General features: G+C 62.4%; 2 protein-coding genes across 3 annotated transcripts; both read right to left on the bottom strand.

Annotated features, from left to right (window-relative positions):
* Positions 1 to 1,032: 1,032 nt before the first annotated feature.
* MKNK2 (MAPK interacting serine/threonine kinase 2) lies at positions 1,033 to 9,198 on the bottom strand. 2 transcript variants are annotated; one of them, XM_052702794.1, is made up of 13 exons: positions 9,129 to 9,198; positions 8,456 to 8,537; positions 8,264 to 8,365; positions 8,078 to 8,175; positions 7,500 to 7,579; positions 7,097 to 7,170; positions 6,903 to 7,007; positions 6,637 to 6,692; positions 6,440 to 6,535; positions 4,936 to 5,130; positions 4,678 to 4,842; positions 4,549 to 4,592; positions 1,033 to 3,478 (listed from the first exon to the last, which is right to left on the bottom strand). In XM_052702794.1, the coding sequence occupies exons 1-13, from the start codon at positions 9,174 to 9,176 to the stop codon at positions 3,205 to 3,207; spliced, it is 1,419 nt and encodes a 472-aa protein (XP_052558754.1). In that variant the 5' UTR covers positions 9,177 to 9,198; the 3' UTR covers positions 1,033 to 3,204. The 2 variants fall into 2 exon arrangements, with proteins under 2 accessions (XP_052558754.1, XP_052558755.1); XM_052702795.1 differs by lacking the exon at positions 6,440 to 6,535.
* Positions 9,199 to 12,004: 2,806 nt separating this feature from the next.
* MOB3A (MOB kinase activator 3A) lies at positions 12,005 to 16,133 on the bottom strand. The gene is made up of 4 exons (XM_052702827.1): positions 16,028 to 16,133; positions 14,667 to 15,161; positions 13,666 to 13,868; positions 12,005 to 12,243 (listed from the first exon to the last, which is right to left on the bottom strand). Exons 2-4 carry the CDS (start codon positions 15,082 to 15,084, stop codon positions 12,214 to 12,216), a joined length of 651 nt encoding a protein of 216 aa, XP_052558787.1. The 5' UTR covers positions 15,085 to 15,161; positions 16,028 to 16,133; the 3' UTR covers positions 12,005 to 12,213.
* Between the last annotated feature and the right edge of the window lie 1,511 nt (positions 16,134 to 17,644).

The following is a 17,644-nucleotide window of genomic DNA, read 5'->3' as shown; positions in this document are numbered from 1 at the left end:
CTGCTCATCTCTGGAGCGAAGCAGAAGCGATCAGCAGTGTGATGAGACAAAGAGGCGCCGGCAGAAGCGGTGCCATCTGGGAGGCTTCGACTTCCCCGAAATAAAGCTGAGAACAAACGCTCCTAAAAACGGCACGGCGCCGCTATTTCTGGACCTGATCACCACCAGATCGCAGCTTTACCCATCGGGCGCTCGGCACAACCAGCGCCGCAGGAAGCAGAGGACGCCGTCCTCCGTTGCTTTGCGTTGTGGAGGTGCATCCCGAGCAGAAGATGGGAACGGAGACCCGCGGAGGGGTCACAACGTCCCGCCGTGTCGCCCAGGTGCCACCGCGAGCTCCTATTTTGGGCTGATGCTGCAGCACCCGGTGGCGCGGGGCACTTTAGCTGAATAGCTTAGGGCTATTTTCAGAGCTGCCCTTCTCCGCACGTGCTCTGACCCACTGTCCAACCATGAGGCACCTTCTAGGGGCGGTGGCGAGGAAGGGGATCCTGGCTGGGCCAGCAGAGGTGACATCAGAGCTGCTGGGATCAAGGGGACGCCCCAGGCCCTCGTCCTCAGCCCCGCGGAGCTCAGCTCTGCCCCACGACTTCACCGCTGCCCCCAGCCCAACCCTGGCTCTGAGCTGAGCACCGGCACCCAGGTGCTGCTGTGCCCGTCCTCAGCACGGGCCAATGGCTGGAAAAATTCCTCACCGTGCCAGAACACCTTTAAAAAAAATTCACTTTCTATTTCGGAGACCTTGAACGAGGGTTAAAGCAGCAGCGCAGCAACGCTTTCGCAGCCCCTCTCCCCCTGCGCTCCCCCACCTCCGCATCCCCCAAAGCCATTCCCACAGCATCCTCACAGCCAAAACCAAGCCTCAAGTCACCCCAAAGCCACCCCCTCCCACCCCACGCTGTCTCTGTGCCTCAGTTTCCCCCAACCCCACAACCCAGGGCACAGTGGGGCCACGGTGACCCCCCCCCTCACCCTCACCCACCCCAGGGTTGGGAGAAGCGAACAGGGGCTGCCACAGCCCCCACCCTCGGCTCGGTCTCAACGCATTTTTATTAAATCCTTACAAAACAGAATACAAAATTCTGGCATCAACAATGGTTATAAAGGAAAACTTCAATCCAGCTGTATCAGTTCACCTGGTACATACAGTAAAGTGCTTGTTGGTTGTAGGGTTTTGTTTTTTGTTTTTGTCTTTTTTTTTTTTCTTTCCTTCCTTTTTAATTCTCTTTTTTGCCCCCCCACCCCCCCGTTGTTTTTTATCCCCCAGCCCCAAGCGGAGGCAGCGGGGCGCAACGTGTCAGCCCAGCTTTGGCAGTCTTCATCCATCGTAAAGCAGAGAAAATCCCCCCCCCCCCCCCCACTTCCATTAAAACAAACAAACAAACAAAAGAAAAGTTAACTTCACAGTAACAAGTTTCTACCCAGTCCTACGTCAGGTGAGTGGGGCCGGAGGGGAGCGCAGGGATGGGAGGAGGCAAAATGCTGCGAGTTCCCAGCTTCGAAACTGAACGTGACAGCTGGTTTCTGGGCCAGGTGCCCTGCGGGGCTTTGGGTGCCATAGGGCTGATCCTCAACCCCACAGCCTGACCCCGTGCTGCTCCCACCCCACAGCAGACCTCAGGACCCCGAGGCGTCGGCTGCGCATCCTTCCAGCGGTTCTTAATGTAAGAAAACGAGGAACCATCCACAGCTGACAGCACAAAGTAAGCAACCCACGTCACAGCGCACGATCAAGATGGAGTTGTTGTTTTGTTTTTCCTCGGGGGGAGTTTTCCCATGCAGGGGGAGGGAGGAGCGGGGGGCATCGCCGTCCCCGACCCCACAGTTGCTGCAGGGGGGTGGGGAGGGCAGCCCTGCACCCGGAGGAAACCCCTGCCCCCAAACAACCCTACACGTATTGCATAGTATTGCTGTCAGCAGTCTGAAAACAGAAAGAACTCTTTTTTTCCAGCGACCCGGGGATGTCTCTCCCATATCCAGGCAAGCTCCCACTGCACACAGCGTGGGGCACGATTGCTTTTTGCTTCCCCTCCATCCTCCCCCCCCCCCCCCTCCCCGAAAAAAAAACCCAAAACATATAAAGCTCCAAGCATAGAGAGTGCAGAATAACAGGGCTCCTGCTCTGAGCAGGACACGGGGACGGCTGCAGCTCCTACCCCACAGTGTTCCATCAGCTCCCCCCTGCTGCCCTGCACCCCAAACCCTCCTGCTGCTGCTGCTGCTGCTCCCAGCTGGGACCCCCACTCCATTGCCCAGCCTCAGGGCCAGCCCAAAGCTACACCAGGGCCCCGCTGCCCTACCGAGGGGGATTCCATGGAGCACCCCTGTATTCCTAAAGACGTTTCTCCCTATTTGCCTCAGCTGCTCTGGAACCTGGGGTGCACCCCCCCCCCCCGGTGCAGGAGCACAGCCCTGGGACCGAGCACTGCCCCGCTCTGGCCTTACCCCTGCGAGCTGCCTGCTGGAGTGAGGGTGGAACGGAAGACGTTTCCCCGTGCCCTGTAGAGAAGCACAGCTAGAGCAGGTTAAAACCAACACGAATCAGTAACAATTAAAAAGGATAAAAGGGGGGTGAATAGCTTATTCTGGAGGCTGGCTGCCAGGGAGGGCACGAGCCGGGGTTGGGGCAATGGGGGGTGAGCGTCGGGGTGAGCATTGGGGTGCACCCCCATTCCACACCATCCCTGGGGTGGCCCCCCCTGCTTGTAGCCCCCCCCCAGCATCCGGGGGACCCCTCAGCTCCCCGTAGGGCCGAGGTGACAGCGCTGCTGCTGATGGTCTTTTGTTCACAGTATGAGCTGAGAGCTGAGAGTGGCACAGAGTCCTTTGGTGCCGGGGTGTGCGTGGGGGGGACAGGAGAAACCAAGCACGAGCTGGGGAGCAAAGCCCAAGTGTCTGTCTGGTGTCTGCGGGTGTGCTGGGGGGGAAGGAAGGGGGGAAGCAACCCCACGTGTGATTTAATACCTTAGCAAAACAAAAACAGGAGGATCTTCCCTAAACCCCACCAGCCCCAAAGCCCCAGAAGATCCGCAAAACCTCGGGGAGCAGCCAACAGGACAGTCCTGCCTCGTTGGCAGCCAGCAAATAAGGGCAGATTTGGGGGTAGAGGGGGAAAAAAAAAAAAACCAAAACAAAAAACCAAACAAACTGAAGAGAGAAAAAGGGGTGGGAAAGGGAGGAGAGGAGAGGGGAGCACAGCGGGGCTCAGGCCTGGTCAGCCACCAGGACCAGCGGGGCCACCAGGTGCTGCTGCCCCGCAGCCACTGCTTTGGCCGCGCTGCTCCTCTGCCGCCGCTGCGCCAGCTGGGACTCGGAGGGTGGTGAGAGCTGCACGGCCCTGGAGGCTGCTTTGATGATGATGGGGCGCTCCTCCTCCTCCTCCTCCTCCTCCTCCTCGTCCTCGTCGCGCTGCGTCAGCTGCCTGTTGACGGCCATGGCCTCCGCGGCGAAGGAGGTGAGTTCTTTGGCACTGCTGTTCCTACGGGGCACAGATGGAGGGGGCTGAGGGCATGTTTGAGGCCCCAGCGTGCAGGGATGGTGCTGAGAATGGGGCTCGGACCCCAATCGTGCACTGCAACCCCACAGTGGCACAAGCAGGAGCCTGTGAGTCGCAGTTTTAAGAGTGTGAGCTTCGCTGGAGCACGGGGAAGAAGTTCTTGGTCGATGCACTGGCACTGCCTGGAGCACCAGTGGGTGCCCCCATCCCCTCCGAGGTTGGGGCTGGGGGCAAACCTGGATCCCTTGGGGTGGGCTGGGGCTGCTGGGGGTGGTGCTGGGAAGTGGGGTCCCCCAAAGCAGGGGGTCCACGTGCCGGTGCTCATTGCAGGGGACGCACGGGGGTTGCCATGAAATGGGGACTCACAGATCAGGGTTTGGGGACCCCGTCCCAGTGCTCACTAGGAAGGAACCCATTGGGGTGATGGTGGGAAATGGGATCCACATCCATGAGCTCCTCGTATGGGGACCCGCTGGGGTGATGCCATAAAATGGGGACCCGTCTGTTTGGGGGCTTGGGGACCCCATCTCAGTGCTCCCATTAGGGTGATGGTGAGAAATGGGGTCCCCAAATCAGAGGATTTAATGAACCCATCCCAACACTCTCTATAGGGGAACCTAAAGGAGGCAGTGCTGGGAAGTGGGCTCAGTCAGGGGGTCTGGGGGTCCATCCTGCTGCTCACCATAGGGGAATCCATTGGGGGTCCAGAAATCTGCTGGTCCCAGTGCCAACCATAGGGAACCCACTGGGGATGGTGCTGGGAACTGCCCCAGATGAGATGTGGAGATCCCATAGGGCAGGCCATTAGGGGGGTGCTGGGTAGCAGCCCCCAGGAGCTGTGTTCCAATGACCACCCCCACCCCATTAGCCCCAGTTTGGCCCCACAGACTTTGGCTGGAGGTTTTCAGGCCAACCTGCTCTATGGGGCTTTGTGCCAACCTGCTCTATGGGGCTGCCCCCACCCACGGGGCCGGAACCAGATGAGTTTCGCTTCCTTCCCACCCCAACCCACGCCACAACCCTCCAAATGAGGGCCGACCCCCAGCACTCACCTCTGCAGGATGATGGGGGTCGGCAGGGTGTTATCAGGGGCGCACTGCAATGAAACGGAGCCACTCACACACAGGCACCCCACAGCCCTCGGGGGCATCACACCGGGACGGGGAGCACGCAGCACTCACCCCCTGCACCCAGGGATGCTCCAGGACCTGGGCAGCGCTGAGCCTCTTCTTGGCATCCCGCAGCAGCAGCTTCGAGATGAGGTCTTTGGCCCCAAAGGAGATGTGAGCCCAGTCCTTGTCGGGGAACTCGTATTTGCCCTCCTGGATGCTCTCAAATAACATGTTCTGGGAAGGGAAAATGAGGGACTGCGGGGTGAGCAGGGGGGGAAGAAAGAAGGAAGGGAAAACAAGGGGCTGTAGGGTGGGCACCCCGCGTACCTGGCAGGTGGGGCAGGCCTCGCCCCGGTCCCAGCCGCAGTCGGAGCCACAGTGGCCCACGAAGGGGGGGTACCCACTGAGCATGATGTACAGGATCACCCCCAGGCTCCACAGGTCACAGCGCTTGTCGTAGATGGACGCCTCCTCGCTGAAGGCCTCCACCACCTCCGGGGCCATGTACTCAGCTGAACCACACTGCGGGGTTGGGGGCAGCCGTCAGGGTGCAGCTCCTGGCAGGGGGGGGGGCTGCATCCCCACACCGTCCCCATGGGATCCTCAGATCCCCCAACCCGGGGCAGCCCCCGTCCCAGCGCTGCCCCCACCCCCGTGTCCCCCTGCGCTGGGAGGGGGTCCTCAGATCTGCTGGGCCCCATTTCACACCATCGCCCCAATGGGTTCCCCTATGGTGAGCAGCAGGATGGATCCCCAAACCCTCTCATCTGAGGCAACCCCCTTTCCAGCACCACCCCCTTTAGGTTCCCCTACAGAGAGCACTGGGATGGGGTCATTAAATCCCCTGATCCGGGGATCCCATTTACCACCGTTACCCCAACACGTCCCTCTTTGAGGAGCATCAGGATGGATCCCCAAACCCCCTGATCCAGGGGGACCCCACTTCAAGTACCACCTCCAATAGGTCTCCCTTTGTGAGCACTGGGATGGGGTCCCCAAACCCCCAATCCGTGGGTCCCCATTTCCCAGCATCACCCCCATGGGTCCCCTGGGATGGGGTCCCTACTGATGGCACCACCCCAATGGGTTCCCCTTATGGGGAGGGCTGCAACACAGACCCCCTGATTTAGGGTCACCCCCCTCCCCCCCAACACAACACAGACGATTCCAGCAGCTGTGCCCCTTTGCAGGGGGGGCGTCACCCCAAAGCCCCCCCCCCAGCACCCCACTCCAAGCCCCTCCCCGCAGCACTGACGCAATGGGATGCCCAGACCCCACAGCGCCCGCCTCCACGCTCTGGGCCTTTCCAGCACACATGACCCGGTGACGAGGGCAGAGGAAAAGCTGTAGCAGCAGATAATGGAACGGCACCGCCCCCCCAGTGCCCCCCCCATCGGCACAGGGTGAGCCTTAACCCTATAGGGACCGGGGGGGAGGTGAAGGGGGATGGGGGAAAACAACCCCCAGCGAGGCTGAGAACGGGGAACCTGTGACACAAGTGGAACATGGCGATGCAGTGATGGAGCAGGATAGAGGGGCTGGGGAGAACTGTGTGCCCCTCACCCCCCCTCCTCCCCCCCAGTTCTGTTTGCAGCTCAGCCCCCCCCGGGGGCCAAAAATCCCCAATGGGGCCCCACAGCGATAAGGCCTTCCCTCACCCCAGGGTGGGACAGCAGCGTTGTAGGGGTGAGGGCTCCCTGTGATACCCCCCACCCCATCCCCCCTCCCCAGGAGGCTCTTAGGGCAGAGAGCAGAAGAAACGGTGGGGGGTGGGAGGGTCATGAAATAGGGAAATATGGGGGGGGAGTGTTATGGGGTGGGGGGGCTGTACCGGGGTGAGCAGCTCTGGGGTGGAGATGGGGGAGCAGTCCCCGTTCAGTTTGATGCCGCTGCCCAGGTCGAAGTCACAGATCTTCACTGGGGACACCTTTGTGGGGGGCAGGGGGGGGGGGGGCACAGATGTGTGGGGCTGGATGACCCCCACGGCACTGTGCCCCCCACCCTCCATCACCCCCTCACCCCACTCACCTGGTCTGGGCTCTCACACAGGATGTTCTCCGGCTTCAGATCCCTGTGCGCTATTCCTATAGGTGTGGAGGAGGGGGGGGGGGGAAGGACAAATAGAGGAACCCTCACATAGGGCCAAAATACCCCCCCAGCCCACCCTGACCCCGATGCAGGGAAGGGCTGAGTGCCCCCCCCCCCCCCCGTGCCATGGGGCTCCTCCCCACAGAGGAACGGGTTCAGCCCCCGGGGGGGGGACCAACACCCGGCAGGGCGGCGCCCCCACCCACCCTTGTTGTGCAGGAAGTGCAGGGCGCGAGCGATGTCCCGCACCACCACGCTGGCCTCCAGCTCATTGAAGTGGCGCCGCCGGTGGATGTGGGTCAGGATGGAGCCTGTGGGGTGATGGGGGGGGGGGGGGGTCAGGACTCGGTGCGAGGTGGGGGGCTGAGCTCATTGCCCCCGCAACCCCCCCAGCACTCACCGCCCCGCATCTTCTCGAACACCAGGTAGAAGCGCTCCTCCTCCTCGAAGAACTCGATCAGCTCCAGCACGTTCCTGAGGTGGGGGCACCGCCAAAATATGGAGACCCCCCTTGCCGTGGGACGGGACCCCCAATCACCCCACCCTCAAGGTCAGATCAGCCAGAGACCCCCCCCTTCTGCCCCTCAAAGCTTCAGGAGGATATGGGGCCATCAAAGTGTGCCCCCCCCCCTCCACCCCCTCCAGCAGCAGCAGCACTGACCCCCAAATGAGACAGGCCCACAGGACAGATCAAACCCAAACAACCAAAGACCCCACACCCCAAACCTATCGGGGGACGTGGGGCCACGTGGGACGTTCCTGGGGTGGGGGGGGGGGGGGGTCCACGGGGTGCCCCCCCGTACCTATGGCCCTGGCACTGGTAGAGCATCTCCACCTCCCGGAACACGCGGCTGCGGATGTGCCCACGGCGCTTCTCGATGATCTGCGGCACAGGGGGGTCAGTGGGGTTAAGGAAGGGGGGGAAATGGGACACGGTGCCCCTCCAACCCGTGGGGCTGCACCCACTGCCCCACACCCTCCCCCCACTTGAATCGATAGGGGTGTCCTAAAGGCTGTGTGTGGGAGGGGGGGAGGGGCTGCCGTTCCCCACTGCGTTCTGTTCCCACCCCAAAAGTCAGCGGGGGATTTGGGGCAACCTCTCCAGCCCCCACCTCCCCGATCGCAGCGCCCCGTAGGGGGCACACAGACCCCAAACCCCCACAGCCCTGCCCTACATGGGGTCACCCTCCCCCCCCCAAACCCCATATCCCTGCCCCACAGGGTGCGCACGGCCCAAGCCCTGCCCTATGGGGTGGATACGCAGGCAGCCCCACGCCCTACGCGTCCCAAGCACTCACTCACCCCCCTCCGCCCTCATTTCCCAGCGTGGCCGTGGGGTGGCTGTGGGGTTATGGGGCAGAAATGGGGTCGAGGCACGCACCTTGACGGCGTACTCCTTGTTGGTGATGAGGTTGACACAGGACTGCACTCGGGCGTGGGCCCCTTCCCCCAGCACCTCCTCCTGCAGCTGGTACACATCTGGGGGGAGGGCAGGGGGGTCCCCGTGACAATGGGGTCACCGTAGGGACCTCCCCATACACCCCGACCCCAACCCAACCCCCCTCACCTTCAAAGCGCCCCGAGAAGCTGTCGGTGGCTCTGCAGCGCTTCTTCTTCTTGGGGCGCTTCTTGGCGTCGGGGATGTCGATGGGTTGGCTGGAGGGCATGTCTGAGGGGGGGGGGTGCAGGGGGGTTTCAGCCCTATAAAACACGCCCCCCCCCCACCCCAACCACCCCACTGCTGTGGGGCGATGCTTACCGGGACGGGGTGGGCAGTCGAAGTCAAATTCGGGCTGCAGGCGGGGGGGCTGCTCGAACGACAGCTCAAAGGGGTTCTGGCCCTGGGGGGGGGGGGGAGTTGGGGGTCACAGTGCGGGGCACAAGGATGGGTGGAAACTCCCCCCCACCCCACACCCCGGGGATACGGCTGCTGCTGCCCCATAGGTACAGAGCAGCCCCGAGCCATGGGGCGAGGAGGGTCTGCCCATATGGGATGGGGATTGCTGGGGTTCCCCCCCACCCCCGCGATGGAGGGAGGCACAGAGCATCCCGACCCCCCCCCCCAACCCTAAGGTATGGCACAGGGCTCACAGCCCCGCGACCCCAAACCCACATCAAAGCCAACAGGCCCTGACCCCCCCAGCACAGGATTGGGGCAGACGAGCACTGCACCACTACGGGGAAAGGGGGGGGGGGGGAAACAGAAATAGCACCCCCCCACAAAGCTCCACTCCTGATGGGGGGACAACACCCCCCCCCCCACCCCACAGCGTCCCCCCCCCCTCAGATCCCAAATTCATACAGCCGAGCCCCCCCCGCTGCCCCCCTACAGCCCACACAGCCCCCGCAATGCCACCCCCCCCATCCCCCCCCCCGTCCCCGTCGGGCGGTGCTGCAGCGCTCAGCCCGGCCCCCCCCCCCCCCTCCCGTACCGTGAAGGAGCGGTGGAACCCCGCGAGCTCCGATTTCTTCTGCACCATTTTGCTGACGGGGGGGGGGGCGGAGGGGGGGGGGAGGTGGAAGGGGGACAAGAAAACGGGAGGGGTGGGGGCAATAAAACCGGGGGACAAGGGGGTAAATAAAAACGGGGGAAGGGGGGGGGGGCGGAGGGGGAGGGGCAGAGCCGGGGGGTGGCCGAGACCTGCGGGGAGAGAAGGGGGGGGGGGGGGTTCAGAGGTTCGTGTCCCCCCGCACAGCCCCCCGTCCTCCCCCCCCCCTCCGCCCCGCTCACCGCCGCCGTTCGGAGCGCACCGCCACCGCCGCCGCTCCGCACCGCTCCGCTCCGCCGCGGGGGGGGATCCCGGCCCCGCCCCCCCCGCGCTTATAACGCCGCTCCGCCCCGCCCCGCCCCGCGCTGCGGCCCGGCACCAAAACAGCCCCCCCCCCCCCCCGCGGCGCAGCGCCGCCAATCAGAGCGCGCCGCTCTGCCCGCCCCCCCCCCCCCCCCGGGACAAAACAGCCCCGTGTCCCCCGGTGCTGCAACCCCCCCCCCCACCAACCCTCACCTCCCCCCCCTCCCCTCGGAACGCCGCTTCCCGTCGCTCATCGCAGGGACACCCCGGGGTCGCGTGCCCCCCCCGCACCAGGGGTGGCAACACCCCCCCCTCCCCCCCCCCGGGTGCAGCCACACTCATGTCACGAGTGGGGCCGTGCTCGGCGCGGTGACGTGGGCCTGGGGGCGGGGCAGGTCATGTGTGTGTGCCCCCATGGGCTCATGTGCACCCCTGACCCACCTGAGACCCCCCAGCCCCCAACGAACATGTGAGGAACATGTAATGGACACACAGCTAACATGTGAGGAACATGTAATGGACACACAGCTAACATGTGAGGAACATGTAATGGACACACAACTAACATGTGAGGAACATGTAATGGACACACAGTTAACATGTGAGGAACATGTAATGGACACACAGCTAACATGTGAGGAACATGTAATGGACACACAGCTAACATGTGAGGAACATGTAATGGACACGCAGCTAACATGTGAGGAACATGTAATGGACACACAACTAACATGTGAGGAACATGTAATGGACACGCAGCTAACATGTGAGGAACATGTAATGGACACACAGTTAACATGTGAGGAACATGTAATGGACACACAGCTAACATGTGAGGAACATGTAATGGACACACAGCTAACATGTGAGGAACATGTAATGGACACACAACTAACATGTGAGGAACATGTAATGGACATGCAATGCACGCTGAACAGAGCACATAACAAACATGTAATGAACATGCAGGGAACATGCGATGAACACACGAGAACATGCAACAAACAGGCCAGGAACATGCAGAGAACGTGCTATGAACATACAGGGAACATGTAAGGAACATTCAGGAGCCATGCAAAGAACATGTAATAAACACAAGGCACACACAGTAAACATGCAAATAACATGCAAGGAGAATGCAACAAACACACAAGGAACGTGCAATGAACATACAGAGAACACTATGAACACACAATGAACACACAGGGAACATGCAGGGAACGCACAACCATGCAATGAGCATGTAGTGAACATGCAATTACATGTAAGAAGCGTGTAAGAAGCGTGTGGGGTACAATGAACACACAATGAACACACAGTGAACATGCAATGAACACGCCAGCAGGGCCACCTGCACCCCGCAGCCTGCACGCCCTCTGCATGTTCCCTACATGTTCATTCCATGTTTGCTACATGTCCCCATGTGTTCCTTGCATGTTCATTGCCTGTCCCTGCATGTAGTTTGCGTGCTCTCCACATGTTCCCTCCACGCTCTCTGCATGTTCACCCTGCTCTTTGTACACTGTGTGCTGCATGTTCCTGCATGCACTTTCCATGTTCCTGCATGCACTTTCCATGTTCCTGCATGCACTTTCCATGTCCCTGCATGCACTTTCCATGTTCCTGCATGCACTTTCCATGTCCCTGCACGCACTTTCCATGTTCCTGCACGCACTTTCCATGTCCCTGCACGCACTTTCCATGTTCCTGCACGCACTTTCCATGTTCCTGCACGCACTTTCCATGTCCCTGCACGCACTTTCCATGTCCCTGCACGCACTTTCCATGTTCTGCATGCACTTTCCATGTTCTGCATGCACTTTCCATGTCCCTGCATGCACTTTCCATGTCCCTGCATGCACTTTCCATGTTCCTGCATGCACTTTCCATGTTCCTGCATGCACTTTCCATGTTCCTGCACGCACTTTCCATGTTCCTGCATGCACTTTCCATGTTCTGCATGCACTTTCCATGTTCCTGCATGCACTTTCCATGTCCCTGCATGCACTTTCCATGTCCCTGCACGCACTTTCCATGTTCCTGCATGCACTTTCCATGTTCCTGCATGCACTTTCCATGTTCCTGCACGCACTCTGCACGCTCCCTTCCCTCTCACTGCGCTCCCTGCACACACTTTGCATTCCCTCCTCGTGTTCACAGCCCTTTGCACTCCATGCATTGCACGCTCTCTGCACGTCAGCCATCTGCTCTTTGCACATCATGCACGTCACCCCACGCTCTGCATGCAGGCGCTCCTTGCACACCCCCTGCACGCACTTTGCACGCTCCTCTCATGCTCTCTGCATGCCCTGCACCCACCTCACCCCACAGCACACCCAGCAGCTCTCCCTGCACCCCCGATTGCTTCCATGCAGGCTGTGTGCATCCCTCTGCTCACATCCCCCCCCACGGTGGGGCACACAGCTGCACCTCCTCCATGCACCCCTTTCAGATCCCCCTCCTGCTCTGCAGTCCCACCCAGCACAGCCCCCTGCTCCCCGCCAGCAGCCCGGAACTTTTCTTCTTCCTTTCTTTTTGTTTTTAATAATAGAAATCGCCGTCGAAAAAGAAGAAAAGAAACAAACAAACAAAAGACAACCGACCAGAGGAACGGATCTGGAACATCTCTTACAAAAATACTCCTGCTATTCTGCAGCGATTACAGCCTTAAAAATATAAATCCATTTCTGTAAGGAAAAGCTCTGCGCGGCGCAGCGGGGGTCGCTCAGTGGCACATCTGTGCTGTCATCTCCTTCTGCAAAGGGACCAGGAGGTCAGGTACACAACTGCAGCGCGGCCCCCTGCCCCACTGCAGGCATCCCTCAGCGCCCCCCCGCCGTGGGGCAGCACAGCCCACTGCCACCCCTTCATGCCCCCCCAGCTCCCGGTAGGGCAGGACACCCCACAGAACCACCATCACCACCCCTCGGTGCCACCCTCTTCCCCTCAGGACCACCACTGCCACCCCTTCGTGCCACATCCCTGTCCACCACTGGGGCAGGACACCCCATAGCCAACCCCATAGAACCACCACCGCTGCCACCCCTTCGTGCCACCCCCTTCCCCCCACTCAGTGGGGCAGGACAACCCACAGAACCACCACCAACACCCCTTAATGCCAGCCCCCACTCACCCCAGTGGGGCAGGACAGCCTACAGCCACCCCTTAATGCCACCCCACCTACCAGTAGGGCAGGACACCCCACAGAACCACCATCACCACCCCTTAGTGCCAGCCCTCCCATGGGGCAGGACACCCCACAGAACCACTGCCACCCCTTCACGCCACCCCCCACACCTCCCCCAATGGGGCAGGACACCCCATAGCCAACCCCACAGAACCACCACCACCCCTCAGTGCCACCCTCTTCCCCTCCCTCTGTGGGGCAGGACCACCATTGCCACCCCTTCGTGCCACATCCCTGTCCACCAGTGGGGCAGGACAACCCACAGCCAACCCCATAGAACCACCACCGCTGCCACCCCTTCGTGCCACCCCCTCAGTGGGGCAGGACACCCCACAGAACGACCATTGCAACCCCTTCATGCCACATCCTCCTCCTTCAGTAGGGCAGGACAACCCACAGAACCACCACTGATAGCCCTTAATGCCACCATTCCCCAGTGGGGCAGGACACCCCACAGCCAACCCCATAGAACCACCACCACTGCCACCCTCATGCCACCCCCTTCCTCCCACTCACTGGGGCAGGACAACCCACAGAACCACCACCAACACCCCTTAATGCCAGCCCCCACTCCTCCCAGTGGGGCAGGAAACCCCACAGCCAACCCCACAGAACCACATTGCCACCACTTGATGCCACATCCCTGTCCACCAGTGGGGCAGGACCCCCTGCAGAACCACCACCAATACCCCTTAATGTCCCCCCCCACACCCCCATGGGGCAGGACATCCCATAGAACCACCACCAACACCCCTTAACGCCACATCCCTGTACCCCAGCGGGGCAGGAACCCCCACAGCCAACCCCACACATCCACCACCACTGCCACCCTTTAACACCACCCCTTTCCCCCCACTCAGTGGGGCAGGACACCCCACAGAACCACCACCAACACCCCTTAATGCCACCCCTATGGGGCAGGACATCCCATACGCCACCCCTGCGTGCCACCCCCTCTCCCCCAGGCCAACCCCCCCCCTCCCTGCCCACCAGGGGCTCCAGCTCCTTGGTGTCGATGAGGTTGAACTCCTTCACAAAGTAGTAGAAGTGCTTGTAGCACGTGTTCACGTGCGCCTCCGAGCCCATCTGCGTGATGCGGTCGAAGTGGTGGATGTAGACGTGGACGAAGACGCGGAAAAGCCTCGAGAGGATCTTCTTCACCACGGGGAGGAAGTTCCTGGGGAAGGGCGTACCTGGGGGCAGCACCAGCACGTCCCACAGCCGCTCCCCCCACCCCGGCAGCCCGGTGCAGAGCAGCACGAAGCGCCGAGCTCTGCTGCAGAGCCGCTCCTCTCCCCAAAGGAAAAGGGCTGAAAAAAACCCCGCTGCGGCTCCTCCTGCACTGAGGGGTCTGCAGCTCTTTGCTTAAGAGCTACGGGCAGCGCTGGGGATGCATCTGCTGTGCGCCCTCGGGGTCACCCCTGCCCTCAGGGACACCCCTGCCCTGTATTTGGCACTGGTGACGCCTCCCCTCGAGTGCTGCGTTCAGTTTTGGGCACCTCGGTACAGAAAGGACAGGGAGGTGCTGGAGCAGGGCCAGAGAAAGGCAACAAGGCTGGGGAAGGGCTTGGAGAATGCGGCCTGCAGGAGAGGCTGAAGGAACTGGGGCTGTTTGGTCTGGGGAAGAGGAGGCTGAGGGGAGACCTGATGGCTCTCCTCAAATAGCTGAGAGGGGAGCAGGGCTGGGCTCATCCCGCTGGTGATGAGGGGAAACGGCCTCAGGTTGTGCCAGGGGAGGTTTAGGTTGGACATCAGGAAAAAGTTTTGCACAGGAAGGGTTGTGAAGCCCTGCAATGGGCTGCGCAGGGAGCTGGTTGAGTCACCTGGATGTGCCTAAAAACCGCCTGGATGCTCAGGGCCGTGACGGAGTGGAGGGCTGTGGGATGGGGCGGCCGGGCGGCGGTTGGACTCGATGCTCTTTAAGGCCTTTTCCAACCCGAGCCGTTTCACATTCCTACCCCTGCGCCGACGCAGAGCCCAGAGCGACTCACCGACGTTGGTGGGGAAGATGTCCTCGTTGTTGATCTGCACCTCGATCCAATCCATCAGCAGGTTCATGTACTGCGGGGCGGACAGGGCCGTGGGCTTCCGGTACTTGTGCTCATCCTGCCAGCGGTACTCGTACCTGGGGCCTCCCGACATGACGGGGCAGGACTGCTCGGTGCAGTAGTCGCTGATGGTGCCGTAGATCAGGTTGATGCGGTTGAAGAAGTCCACCACGTGCACGGCCACCCAGTCGTTCTGCTCCTCGCCCGGCGGCAGCTGCACGGCCACCTTCAAGTCCAGCCCGGCGTTCAGCGACGCCTGCGCCTTCTTGTGCAGCTCGAAGCGCTGCGTGCCGGGCTCGAATTTACGTTTGGGCCGGAAGGTTTTGTCCTTATTGAACACCTGCTTCAAAGCGTGGGACATCTCGATTCCCTGCCGCCGTCACAGAGCCGCCCTCCTCCTCCTCCTCCTCCTGCTGCTGCTGCTCATCCACTCCCAGCCTGCAAGGCAGCGCGGCAGGGTTAAGAGCAGCCCGAGCAAAGGAGAGGCGAGGCAGGGAGGTGAGCACAGATCCCAACCAGACGCCGATGAGGAGCACGGCGCTGTTTGTTTGCAGCCATCGATGCCCACAGCCACCCTTCGTGTTGGGCAGCCCTGTGATGGGAGCTGGGGCTGCAGCCAAACACTGCGCTGTGCGTGGGGCTGAGCTGCTCTGACCGCCAGGAGAGCAGAGGAGAGGAGAAGGGGAGAAACCCTCATAGAGCTGCACTGGGGATGGGGGAAGGAAGATCCCCTCCAAGCAGCGACGCAACGCGAGGCACCGCGCTGCCCTCACAGCCAGCATCCCGCTGTGGCAGCACTGCCGCTCCTTTAAGCGCCGATTTCACAGCCCTGCCGGCATCCAGGAGCCGGGCTGAGCCCCGCAGCAAAGCAGGGCCGGCACAGAGCAGCCCGGCCGCGATGCTGAGCACACAGCAACGTTTCTGTCCGTGAGCAGGAAGGCAGCTCTGCTTCCAGCCCGGAAATCGATCCGCCTGAGCGCAGAACTCCGCAGAGCCGCCTGCAAACGCAGCTTCAGATGTTCTGCTGCTCAAGGTCCGGATGAACACAAAGAGCCCTTCATGGCACAGCGCGGCGCCGAGCCACAAACCGGCAGCGCTCAGAGCCGACGGGAAAACCGCGGCTCAGATCCGTCCCTAAAGGCTGAGCATCGTCCCGGGGCACGGGAGAGAAAGGGCGGGGGATGGGGGGCACGGAGAGCCGCAACAGGAGGGCGGCACAGGGGATGGAAGAGCGGCGGTGGGGGCAGCGAGCACCGCGGGTGCGGAACGGTGGGCACCGCGGGTCCCGCAGCGCGGATATTTACCCGTATGCCGAGCAGGAGAAGCTCGGAGGCTGAAGGTCGTCCTCCTCTTCTTCCTCCTCCTCTTCCTCCTGTTGCTGAGGTCCCACGGGTAACAGCTTCACCCCGCTCCGTGCCGACTCGAAGGCCGAGGGAGCCGCAACGGTGCGGGACTGAAGGCCGAAAGACAACGTGAGCTGCGGGACGGAGCTGCGGGGCGGTGCGGGAGGGGATGGGGGGGATGGGAGGGCCGCAGCCGGAGAACGAACTGCGGGATGGGGGCTAACAGAGAGTGGGGGGGAAGGGAAGGCGGGGATAAAAAGGGATGCGGAAGGGGACGGGGAAAAGGGATGGGGAAGTGGGGGGGAAGGGGACGGGGAAGCGCAGCCGCTCCGGCTGGGAGCTCCAAGCTCGGCTCTCGGCTCCCAGCAGCACCGGAGCCGCTCCCGGCAGCCGTGACCCCCCGCCCCCCCCCACGAAGGCATTTACGCCGCAGGCATCGCCCGGGCCGCCCCCCCCGGCCCGCAGAGCCCCTCGGTTCCTCCCCAGCCCCCATTTCCCCCCCCGGACCCCCCACTCCTCACCCGCCGTTCTGCCCCTCGTGCGGCCGCAGCGCAGCCCCGCGCGCCCCTCCCCCTCCGCGGCGCTCCGCCGGCGCTACTTCCTCTTAAAGGGGCCGCGCCCCGCGCTGCGCTTCTTCCTCTTAAAGGGGCCGCGCTGCGAACGCCGCTCCTCGTGGGGCGGGACGGGACCCCGGGGGATCGCAGTCCGACGTGCTCGTGAAGGACCCGCGTTGCTCATTTTATTCTATTTCCTTCTTTACGGCCAGCGCGTGGGGCGCGACCCCTCCGGGCAGGAAACCGACCCCAGACCTCACCGAACTCGCAGGATCGTTCCGGTGGGAAAAACCCACTTAAAGCCCCACGTCCAACCCCGACGCGCCCCCACCCGCCCACGGGCCGCGTCCCGGTGCTGCGACTCCAAACCCCCCTTAAGCCCCACAGCGGCCGCGGACCGACCCACACCGCGCCCGAGGGTTTAGGAGATCTCGGGGCGGACGGAAGGAAGGTGGCTGCGATGGGAGAGCCGTGAAGGCGGATGCGGGTCCCGGTGGGGAAACTGAGGGCAGCACGGGCTCCGCGGTGCCGTTCCTCCCCCTCCAGCCCCACCCGGAGCTCCGCCGGTACGGATCAGGGTCAGCCCTGACGCAGCCCGCTCTCCTTTGTAATTACTAAAAGCTGGTTATTCTTAGAAACCCTAATGGATTAAATTAGAGACGGCACGAAGCGTTGACACAGCGCGGTAATGACATCCTGCAGCTGAGTCACGGCTCCGGCCGGCCCGCGGCATCTCCAGCTTTTCTTCGCGCTCCGCGGCGCCGTCGCTCAGTTCCGACGCAGAGCCGGGGGAGCTTCGCCCTCACCCCGCGCCGAAAGAAGCGCAGCAGCGCCGGGTGCAGCCGCAGGCACGCAGCTCTCGCTGCACGGTTTGCACGAGCTGCAGCAACGAGGACCGATTTTCTGTTCGGCTGCTCGCTGGATCGCGGCACGGCGGCAGCACGGAGCGGGATGAGCGGCAGCCCTGCCGGGAGGCAGCGCCGCGCAGCGCCGCGCGCTTCAGGCCCCGCTGTTCAGCACAAGG

This window comes from Tympanuchus pallidicinctus, unplaced genomic scaffold, assembly GCF_026119805.1.
Source record: "Tympanuchus pallidicinctus isolate F22 unplaced genomic scaffold, pur_lepc_1.0 scaffold46, whole genome shotgun sequence".
Lineage (NCBI taxonomy): Eukaryota > Metazoa > Chordata > Aves > Galliformes > Phasianidae > Tympanuchus > Tympanuchus pallidicinctus.
This window is presented reverse-complemented; position numbering and strand designations above follow the sequence as displayed.

What these genes read in the sequence shown, in the direction of transcription:
- MKNK2 (XM_052702794.1), bottom strand. Translation starts at nt 9,176, where the DNA reads ATGGTGCAGAAGAAATCGGAGCTCGCGGGGTTCCACCGCTCCTTCACG. An exon ending in ACAAGGAGTACGCCGTCAAG is followed by an intron (nt 7,580 to 8,077) that starts GTGCGTGCCTCG and finishes CCTGTGCCGCAG; the next exon opens with ATCATCGAGAAGCGCCGTGG. An exon ending in GTTCGAGAAGATGCGGGGCG is followed by an intron (nt 7,008 to 7,096) that starts GTGAGTGCTGGG and finishes ATCACCCCACAG; the next exon opens with GCTCCATCCTGACCCACATC.
- MOB3A (XM_052702827.1), bottom strand. Translation starts at nt 15,084, where the DNA reads ATGTCCCACGCTTTGAAGCAGGTGTTCAATAAGGACAAAACCTTCCGG. An exon ending in CATCTTCCCCACCAACGTCG is followed by an intron (nt 13,869 to 14,666) that starts GTGAGTCGCTCT and finishes TGCTGCCCCCAG; the next exon opens with GTACGCCCTTCCCCAGGAAC. An exon ending in CCAAGGAGCTGGAGCCCCTG is followed by an intron (nt 12,244 to 13,665) that starts GTGGGCAGGGAG and finishes GTCCCTTTGCAG; the next exon opens with AAGGAGATGACAGCACAGAT.